This window comes from Sprattus sprattus (genome assembly GCF_963457725.1).
Source record: "Sprattus sprattus genome assembly, chromosome: 20".
NCBI lineage: Eukaryota > Metazoa > Chordata > Actinopteri > Clupeiformes > Clupeidae > Sprattus > Sprattus sprattus.
Window position 1 is genome coordinate 4,884,807 of NC_137918.1, and position 11,499 is coordinate 4,896,305.

Here is an 11,499-nt window from a genome sequence, read left to right on the forward strand (position 1 = left end):
CTTTATTTCAATGTAATCTTACACAACAAGATACATATGCTCTCTCTCTCTCTCTCTCTCACACACACACACACATACACACACATATACATGTGGACTTTCCCTCTCTTTCACACACACAAACATAAACCTCTCCATCTCTCCAGTCCACCTGATGAGATATATTGAAATATTTCACATTTTGAAATATTTCTCTCACTCTCTCACACTCACACACACACACAAAACACACACACACACACACACACACACACACACACACACACACACACACACACACACACACACACACACACACACACACACACACACACACACACACACACACACACACACACACACACACACACACACTCACACACATCTCCCTCTTGTCACCACACAGAGTCTGATCATCAGCCCTCCTCCCCTCCTCCCTGGTCCACCTGATGACATCAGATCAGTGTAAATATTTGGCGTGTGTGTGTGTGAGTGTGTGTGTGTGGGTGATTCTGTGTGTGTGTGTGTGTGTGTGTGTGTGTGTGTGTATGTGTGTGTGTGTGTGTGTGTGTGTGTGTGTGTGTGTGTGTGTGTGTGTGTGTGTGTGTGTGTGTGTGTGTGCGTGTGTGTAATGTGAGGATGTGATTATCAGGCCTTCCTGCACTAAATTAAAGCAAACAGGGCCAGCTGTCAAGGGGGAACGGAGCAGTAGGTTAAATAAACCAATGAGGCCAGGAACGCACCCACTGCCTGACACACCCAAAGCCCACCACTGCCTGCCACACCCACAGCTCTCAGGCATCAGTCCCACAGCTCTCAGGCATCTCACCCACACCCACAGCTCTCAGACATCTCACCCTCAGCCACAGCTCTCCGGCAGCTCACCCTCACCCACAGCTCTCAGGCATCTCACCCTCACCCACAGCTCTCCGGCAGCTCACCCCTGCACCTCCAGCTCACTAGCGTCTCACCCTCACCCACAGCTCTCAGGCACCTCACCCTCACCCACAGCTCACCGGCATCTCACCCACACCCACAGGCATCTCACCCACAGCTCTCAGGCACCTCACCCTCACCCACAGCTCACCGGCATCTCACCCTCACCCACAGCTCTCCGGCAGCTCACCCCTGCACCTCCAGCTCACTAGCGTCTCACCCTCACCCACAGCTCTCAGGCATCTCACTCACAGCTCTCAGGCATCTCACCCTCACCCACAGCTCTCAGGCATCTCACCCTCACCCACAGCTCTCCGGCACCTCACCCTCACCCACAGCTCTCAGGCATCTCACCCTCACCCACAGCTCTCAGGCACCTCACCCTCACCCACAGCTCTCAGACATCTCACCCTCACCCACAGCTCTCCGGCACTTCACCCTCACCCACAGCTCTCAGGCATCTCACCCTCACCCACAGCTCTCAGGCATCTCACCCACACCCACAGCTCTCAGGCATCTCACCCTCACCCACAGCTCTCCGGCAGCTCACCCCTGCACCTCCAGCTCACTAGCGTCTCACCCTCACCCACACCCACAGGCATCTCACCCATAGCTCTCAGGCATCTCACCCACACCCACAGCTCTCAGGCATCTCACCCACACCCACAGCTCTCAGGCATCTCACCCACACCCACAGCTCTCAGGCATCTCACCCACACCCACAGCTCTCAGGCATCTCGCCCGCACCCAAAGCTCACCAGTGTCTCACCCTCACCCACAGCTCTCAGGCATCTCACCCACAGCTCTCAGGCATCTCACCCTCACCCACAGCTCACCAGTGTCTCGCCCGCACCCAAAGCTCACCAGTGTCTCACCCACACCCACAGCTCTCAGGCATCTCACCCACAGTTCACCGGCATCTCACCCGCACCCACAGGTCAACGGCATCATCAACTGCCTCTGGGTGTCAATCTTTCACCCCTTCCTCCACCTCCCATCCGTTTCTTCTGATTGACGTCTGGCAGTTAATGTAACTGACTGAATTTGACTTTTATTACCACTGCATCTTCCCTCCACTAATGGTCTAGTGAACAAGTAATGAGTGTGTGTGTGTGTTTGTGTGTGTGTGTGTGTGTGTGTGTGTGTGTGTGTGTGTGTGTGGTTACATTGCATCAGTGTCTGAATTGATTTCTCTCCCGAAAACCCACTTGTGTGTGTGAAGGCGGTGTCTGCCTTACCTGCACTGTATTTGGCTTTTTGACACCTGGCATCTGCGTACGGCGTCCTATACGGCCGTCTATCAGTCTTTTACACACCTGGGAAGGTTCAACAACACAGGCTGTCTGAAACCAACCAGAACCACCCTGCCTGCCTGCCTGCCTGCCTGACACACTGCTGGCCAGCCAAGGCCTCTCTTGGCTGTCTTCTGAACTCTTTTCCTGTCCGTGTTAGGGCAGGTATGAAAGATCACGTTGGTTTCCTAGCTGGCAGGGTTGGTTCGTGTGATGATGACCCCTTGACAGCTCGGCAGGGCGGTCAGAGTATCACTGTGTGTTGAGGTTTTGGCAGAGGGGTGTTGAGGAACTTGTTTTTTTATACATTTGATCCAACTGGGAAAGGAATACTGGCGTTTGTTAAGTCACCTGTTCATCTTGTGATTGATCTCTTTCCGCGGCGAAGCGGCTGCTTTCTCCTCACCCTGTCGTCGAATCACCCCAACCTAACCTTCCTCTCGGGTCGCGGGCCTCTGAGCACAAACCACAACCAGCAGCGCGCCCTGCCTGACTCTCATCAAAGAGAGGGTGAAGAGGGAGAAAGAAGAGGGGGAGAAAAGAAGAGAAAACAGCTGAAAGAGAGGAGGCGTGAGAGGGGTGCTGCTGCTGCAGGTGGCTCCACCTGATAGGCTGAGCAGAGCAGAGCACAGCAGAGCAGAGTTCACACAAGTCGCAGCCAGATGCTCTCCGGTTGCCCCCTGGCCCCGGACAAACACTCACAGACCGCGTGCTAATTAGAGTTTAATGAAGCGCTCCATCTTGAGAAACCTTAGAGGAAATGGGAAGACTCTCAGGTAGCGTGGCCCAGTTGAATAAACAGCAGTGTGACTGGCTTGAGCTCGCACAGATCTTTGTTATTTTCATTATGGAGACAAATATAGGCTTCTTTTCTTTTTTCCTGTTTTCTCTCTGTTCTTCTATTCTGTTCTCTTCTCTTACTCAAATTCCAATATGCTGGGTTGGAATGACAGGAATGGATCATTTAGGGCTAGACATTTATATACATGTATTATGGTTAGGGTTAGACATTTATATATTAGGGTTAGGCTCAGACATTTATGTATTAGGGTATTATCTTCTCCTTCTCCTCTTTTCTGTTCTCTTTTCCCTGCTCCCCTTGTCTTTGCTCCTCTCCCCCTCCCCTCGCTTCTCTCTTCTTCTGTTCTTTTTGTCATTCTGTTCTTTTCTCTCTCCTCCCTTCAAAAACAAATCGCCTTGTACTCCTCTCTCTCTCTCTCTGAATGTTATGTGCATTGATTTCCCTTTAATTACTAGTAAATTCAGTGAAACTCAAAAGTCTTTCTCTCTCTTAATTTGATTTCCCTTTAAATACAAGTAAATTAAGTCAAACTCGGAAGTCTCTCTCTCTCTCTCTCTTAATAAGATTTCCCTTTAATTACTAGTAAATGAAGTGATATTTAAAAGTCTCTCTCTCTCTCTCTCTCTCTGTCCAGCAGTGAGCTGAGGACCAGTGGAGGCCTATGACCATGCTGCTGGTGCCCGTCTGTGTGCTGCTGGCCCTGGGGGGCCGAGCCCTGGGCGGTGGCTACCCCCCTCCCATGCCCCAGATGAAATACATGCAACCTATGATGAAGGGGCCAGTGGGACCCCCCTTCCGCGAGGGCAAAGGCCAGTACCTGGGTAAGTACCTACCTGCCCAGATCTGTTTCCTGCTTCCTGTCCAGAGGACTAGGCCATGATCCTGGGGCCTGAGGGCAAGCCAGGGCGGGGTGAACCAGACGCAAAGGTACTAGTGGGCACTGTGCGTGTGGAGAGAATTACTGCCGCGGCGGACACACACACAGCATCTCGCTAGAGAGAACTTTGACATTGTCGAAAGCACAGCACACAGAAGTCGCTGAGTGGTTTGTTTACAGTGATACAGTTACATTTCCTTTCTGCCATTTTCATGTCAGTGAAGAGGTTTCTTACGTGGTGTTCATGGTGAGAGATGCATATCCAAACAGGAGGGGACAGCTAGACTGTGTCTTATGCATGGAATGGCAATGAGTAGTGTCTCTCCACATGGTATCTCCATGAAACACTGGGCCTGTCAGACAGATGTTAAACCCATCGGATACAGAATATGGAATCTCTTTTCCCATTCTAGGGTTCTAGCTAGTGTTCTGTGTGGAACATCGCTGAATGGGCTGTAAGATTCTTAGATCGCATTTTAAGAACATGTGCGTCGTGATGGTTGCCAGAATGGATCTATCCACACACGCTACTTGTCATCGGCTGCTGGATACTCTTTTATCCCGAGGGGACAAACATAAGGCTTGACTTCATATGGTTTAGGAATTCTTCACCATGATGTTTACAAGCCCTCTGTGTACATGTTTCTCCCATAAATGTATTCGTGCTACCATAACACAACATCCATTTGGCCCTATTTAGAGTTATGTTTGATGTCTACATGGTTAAAAGTCATACGCTCAATTTAAAATAAATGTTTTATGAGACATTTCGATGCGTGTATTATGTGCCCACATTGCATTGCTTTGTGCTGCTTCCCACTCTTGAAGGTTTTTAGTCTAATTTCTGAATGTAGATCCACATTGCACCACAGGGTGGCAGCAAAGTGCGCATGTCACCTCAGACTGCTTGACCCCAAAGGACAGAGACATTTGCACTTCAATCCCCTGGCAGTCTGAACTCTTTATAACCCAGTTGGGGAGAGGTGATATGAGTGTGTTGACAAGTATACATAGGATACATTTAGACAGTCCCTGGAAGTGGTCCTCAGGTATACAAAGACAGGCAGACAGACATGTTGTGTACAGCTGGCAGAGCCAACTACTAACACCAAAGTCATGGGTTATATCCCAATAGGAAGACACTCACTGATAGAAATACTCACCAAAACCAGACGGCTCCCCCTGTAGAGTGGAGGGAGAGGGACAGTCCAAAGTCTTTTTAACCAGGGTTTGAGTGAGGCAGACCCAGCACGGCCAAGCTGGGCGTGACCCTAACCTGTACTGAGAATGGCTTTGGACACATACGTCTGCTAAATGGATGAATGCAAATATAACGTAAATGGCAAACAGGCTGCGGGCCCGGATGGAGAGGAAGCACAGAGCACGGAGAATGCCTAATGAAGGAGAGGACTAGTTTATGGCCTCCTCACTCTCTAAAATATGACATAAACAGAGAGGGAGGAGGAGGAGGAGGAGGAGGAGGAGGAGGAGAAAGGAATGAATTGAGTATAATGATCTCCCACTGGTGCAGGAAGAGGAGGAGGCCCCACCAAAAACCCTGGTTATGGGGTTCCTTTCCCAAAAAGAACACACACACACACACACACACATGCATACATACAGACACACATGCACACACAAACACACACACATACATGCATATACACAGACACACATGCATATACACACACACAATTGCATATACACACACATCCACAGACACACACATTCATATACACACACACACACATGCACACACACACACCCACAGACAAACACACACATGCATATACAAACACACACGTGCAAATACACACACACACACACATATTCATATACACAAACACACATGCACACACACACACACAGACAAACACACACATGCATATACACACACACACACTCAGACAGACAGACACACACACACACACACACACACACACACACACACACACACACACACAGAGACATACAGACATACACACAAACACAGAGACAAACAGGCAGACACACAAACACACACGCAAATAAACGTCCATACTAAACGTGTGCTCTGTGGCGCTTTGGATAAAAGCATCTGTTAAATGAATACATGTAAATGTGATATATGAGATGCGGAGTGAATGAGGAGGAGGCGGAGGACGAGGAGGAAGAGGAAGAGGAGAGGGAAGGCATGAGAGGAATGGAATGATTCCCCTCTGGTGCAGATCATCATAGGCCCATATACCACGACACCAGCGCATGGAAAGACCGATAGAGAGAGAAAGAGAGAGAGACAAAAGGGAAGAACGGAAGAAATAATGAAAGAAACAAAGAAACAAAGAAACAAAGAAAGAGAAGAGATATTACATGAACATTATACCCCTGATATTCCCAGATTGGAGAAAGAGAGAAAGAGAGAGAGAGAGAGAGAGAGAGAGAGAGAGAGAGAGAGAGAGAGAGAGAGAGAGAGAGAGAGAGAGAGAGAGAGAGAGAGAGATGCCATTGGATCACAGTACACAGATGCTGTTGTAATGAGGAAGCCAGACCCGTGATGAACTTGCACACATTCCTCAGCTGTAACAGATAGAACGACTCTGTTCTCAGATGGGAGAAGTGAACACCTCACCCGTGATGGAACGACTCTTTTTACTATAGGTTCAGGAGAAGAACTCACCCATGCTAGAACAACTCACCCGTGATAAAACGACTCTTTTCACTATAAGTTCAGGAGAAGAACTCACTAGGTTCTCCATCTCTCTTCATCTCTCCCTCCATCTCTCCCTCTCAGGCCTCCATCTATCCCTCTTTGTCCTGCCTCCAACTCTCTTCTTCTCTCCCTGCATCTCTCCCTCTCAGGCCTCAAACTCTCCCTCTATCTCTGCCTCCTCTCTCCCTCCATCTCTCCCTCCTCTTTCCCTGTCAGGCCTCGGTCTCTACCTGTTTTCTGAGCCCCATGCTGGAGTGATTTGCGCAGTGGTGAGCTCGTTAGATGTACTCATTCAGTGCTTTTAGTGTCAGGACTGCAATTAGTGTCTTTAATTTCCCTATTTTGCACAAGAGTCAGCTTGAGTCTTTGGTTGTTTGCATGCGAAGCCTGAGCCCCTCTTCAGAGCATTGGTTATGCATTATAATAACCAGTCAAACATTTGTTATGCATTATAATAACCAGTCAAGCAGCTTTGCAGTCAGGCTGCTCCAGATCAGTACCAGACTGGATACAGTCCCATCACTCTACTAGCATCAACATCAGCCTGTGATCCACAGAGTGCCATGATTATACATCTCCAGCATGCCATCAGTGAATTATTCGCACTAACTATGATGTTTAGCCTCTGCCAGTTAGCACTAGCACAATCCTATTAGCATCGTGCACAGTCTGTCATGGGGTCGCCTAAGCCTTGGGAGCTGATGAGCCAAGCCTAGTGTGTCTTACCAGCCATGTTTGTTTCCCTTGTTTTTCTCCCTCCTCCCTCTCTCTCTCTCCCCCCCCTTCTCTCTCTCCCTCTCTCCATGCTTGTGGAATTGAGCGTAATTGTGAATGTGGTGGCTTCGCCTTTGACGCACGCCCCGAGCTTGGCATGTCAGCGTTGCACTGATAAAGCCTTGATTGCCCTCGGTTTGGGAAACCGCGTGAGCCATTCTCCTCTCCCCATCTGGTAGCTGTTACTCGTATTTTTGGAGTTGGTCAGCTTGTTTGTGTAATTGTGTGTGTGTGTGTGTGAGTGTGTATTTGTATCAATGGATGGGTGGGTATGTGTGTGTGTGTGTGTTTGTATCAATGGGTGGGTGGGATGTGTGTCTGGGTGTGTGTGTGGATAGATATGTTGTGTGTTTGTATGTGTGTGTGTGATGCCTTTTCAGTTAATGGTCATGAGAACTGCAGTGAACTTCTCTATCAGATTAAAAAGCTTGTGCTGAGAACATGCTGTAGTCTAATGTCAAGTTCACAGAGAATTTGGTGGTAAACAAATTTAAGATTTCTATGGGAAAACATTCCAAACAGACTTCTCCTTCAATTCAAGAGCAATGAGGAGAGAAAGACCAGGGACCATGGAAGCTGACTGTTCCCAACCATAGATTTATGTCATAACTGGTGTGATCACAGCCAGTGTTCACAGAGTGCTTCAGATGGGGCTCTTATATAAATACACATCTATTAATTCAGTTGTAAGTGTGAAAACATGTGTCAGATGTTGATACGCTCTGTAAAACTGCCATTGATGTGCATCTTCTGCCACCTAGTGGACCGTGTTAGTCAGCACATGTTCAACATCTGGCAGGCTGGCAGAGAAGGTGCTTTTCCGAGGTTTGTATTTTCTATTTGTAGGTCTGAATGGGTTGACCATTGAGGGAGACACAGAGAGGGATAGAGAGAGAGAGGAGTGTCAATAAATTGATTAGTGTGATTTTAATGGCAGCTTCAGAGAAATAGTACTCTGGCAACATTGGCTGTCTTTCTCCCACACATCCCATGCCAGCAATTGTGCTCATTACTATAGATTTTTGTAGCTAAACCATTGGCTTAATTTCCATAAACATATATGCGGTGGTTCTTCAGAAAGGAAATAGTGTTTGGATCTCTGGATTGTCAGTAAGAACTATCAGAGTCCTCTCAGTATCATTCCCTTCTATAGGGTTAACTGATGATGCCACTGGTATCCACACTGAACATCACATCTACGCACTGAGTAAGAAATAGACCCATCTATTTTTCTCAGCTGACCTGTTTCCTGGGCTCTGATTAACTGTGTATCGCACCATAGTGGCATATAATATATAAAATAACACATATGACATAATAAATATATAACATAACACATATGACATATCACCCACTCTTTCCCTCTCTCTCACTCATATTTTAGATGTAGCATCACATCTGTCATGCCCAGTGGTGTCAGAAGGTGTTTGACATTGGTGGGGGCCAAACATAATATGATGACCAAGATCTACTCGTGATATAGTGTAAACCCAGCCTAGAATTGCAACTTTCCAACATGACCGTGTTTGAAACAAAAAAATTCTAATTTGATGCAATCAAAAGTTCGTCAAATTGTTCTGCTCAGGAAACACAGGCATGAAAAAAGAAGCTACAGCTTTGTCCTTTTTTTGTCGCATACAGCAACCCCTTGAAAGCAGCAAATCCAACATTTTATGGTTGAGTCTAGAATGAAGAATTATATATTTTTTTTGTCGAAGTGAAAACGATTGGGGTAAAACATTTTTACCATGTGTTTAAACTCGCACTTTTCAAGCATTTAGGAACGAATGGACCTCATAAATGCATGGTGTCCAATTCATACAATAGTCAGTAAATGTTTCCTCAGATGGCTCAACCTACCCCTAATATTGGGGGGGGGACCCCATATTTTATTGTCTTTTTGAGTTGGGCACGCTGTTAAGGTTTCATTGTACACATCCTGAACTTGTGATGTACTTATGCATTGATCTTTCTCTGTCTCATATTCCATTGGCTATAGGTCATCTTAGGTAAAAAAAAGCAAAATCATTCTTTCTCTATCTCTCTCTCTCCATTACCTGCCATCTCGCCCTTTTTCCCTTTCACCCTACCTCTCTTTCTCTCTTCCTTTGTTAACTAGATCTATAACTGCATCTTTCCTTTCCTGTGGATGCCCTCTGGAACAATGTAGATCACAGCTCAACAGTGGCATCTTACAGAGGATCAGTATCAACCTTGATTTAAATGTGATAAACATAATACAAAAATAATAATAATAATCATATCTAAACCGTACAGAACAAGGTCCAGTGTTATGGGATAATGGACAACAGTTGTATAACAACAGAAAGGTCAGGAGATGCCCATCCAGGAAGTGCCCAGGGCGCCGTTCCAGGACTGAAGAGGTTGTGATGGTGGCAAAGGCAATTGTACTGGAAGAGACAAAAATAGTTTGTCAAGTCACATGACCTGATCTACGTATCCCTATAAGACCATGTCCTGCTCAAAGTATATTGATTTTTTTTTTGTATTCTTTCATAAGAGGGCATTTGACCTATATGTGCTTGCTTATTGGCAGGATGTAAGGTTCGGCAAAACACTTTGAGACAAAACCATGTTGTCAATGGCTTCATGTTATAGTAGTATATTTAAGCTTCTTGCTCCAATGCATTATTAGCTGAGCTGTTTCACAATCACTATTAAACAGCTTTGCAACTATGGCCAATATGTGAAAAAAAGCAATCTGATAAAACAGCAAACACCTTACTTACTAGAGTATCCTGTGCTGTGCTGTGCTGTGCTGTGCTGTGCTGTGCTGTGCTGTGCTGTGCTGTGCTGTGCTGTGCTGTGCTGTGCCATGCGCAGACATGCATGTCCCCTCCAGTACTCTGACCCATGGGTTCAGAGATAGGTTAGCTCACTGGATACTTCACTGACATACTTTCCACATGATTGACCCTGTTAGTGCAGTGCTATCCCTACGGTACAATGGCTCTCAGGCTACTCTTGGACAGCTACCATTATATGCAAAGGGTATCAGATCAGAAAAATAAATACAATTCTCTATCATTTTTTACAGAGGCTTATGTGCTAACAAAAAGAGAAGAGAGCAATCTATAACTTTACTTATAGTACTAGTGCAGGTTGTCGGAATAGGTCACATATAGTTGTACTGTTAGCATGGGAAGAGAGGGACAATTTAATGACAGGAAGTACAGTATATAACAATCGGCTGTAGGTACAGAGCTGTGCTGTGAAGAACTCCAGACACCTTGAAACATTTTAGCAACCGACACTTTCACTCAAGGGTTATAGCCCCATTCCATGTCCGAAGGTGCAGATTGAAAGTTGGTGTGAGACTGTGCTACTCGTAATGGAGGAGACACATGGTTCTGGGTTCTGGGTAAAAGTTGTAATCTTTCAAGGAAATTCCAAATATGAGCTTTCCTCAACTGCTGGTGAACAAGCCGTTGTCTTTGCTGTGATAACAGTTAAGCCCCTACCCAACACCACAAAAGTTACGAAATATTCTTGGATCTCTGTGAACTACACTACTGTTCAAAAGTTTGGGGTCACTTAGAAATGTCCTTATTTTCCATGAAAACATACATGAAATGAATTTAAATAGGAAACAATAATGAGATTATGATTTTTAATTGAAATAAAAATTGTCCTTCAAACTTTGTTTTCGTAAAATAATTCACCATTAGTTTTACTTCAAAAGAAAGGACATTTCCAAAAGACCCCAAACTTTTGAATGGCAGTGTATGTTGATGGTTGTCTCAATGGGCTCTATAGAACTTTAGTGCCACTCTTTCTTAAGTGATTTCATCTTAATGCACTAAGTAAGTGGCATTGATAACCTGCTACATACAATTCATGAACTTTTCTAAGAAATTTATAATATCTCTAGGGTTTTGTTTTGTGCTCTCTGCAGATTCGAGCAAATATTTCAAGGCATAAATATAAGTCAATGTTTCCTAACAATTTGCTGAAGGAGAGCTTCTTAGGTTATTGACATGTCTAGCTAACCTAGCTGGTGACGAGTTTCTTTCTTTTTTTCTTAAAATGGTGAAAATGAAGAGATGATATAAGTTTCATAATGGCAAAGCGAAACTGTTAGATCTTTATAATTATTCTTCGGTTTACAGGCAAATCTTTAAAGGCATCA

The 11,499-nt window shown here is 45.8% G+C and overlaps 1 protein-coding gene across 2 annotated transcripts in view; it reads left to right on the forward strand.

Annotated features, from left to right (window-relative positions):
- The window catches only part of col8a2 (collagen, type VIII, alpha 2), an 81,399-nt gene that overhangs the window by 64,529 nt on the left and 5,371 nt on the right, over positions 1 to 11,499 (forward strand). The window contains exon 2 of one of the 2 annotated variants that reach the window (XM_080859690.1): positions 3,644 to 3,830. In XM_080859690.1, the coding sequence (XP_080715816.1) occupies positions 3,671 to 3,830 (160 nt within the window). In that variant the 5' untranslated portion in view covers positions 3,644 to 3,670. The remainder of the gene's footprint in view (positions 1 to 3,643; positions 3,831 to 11,499) is intronic. The other variant, XM_080859691.1, reaches the window with a different exon arrangement.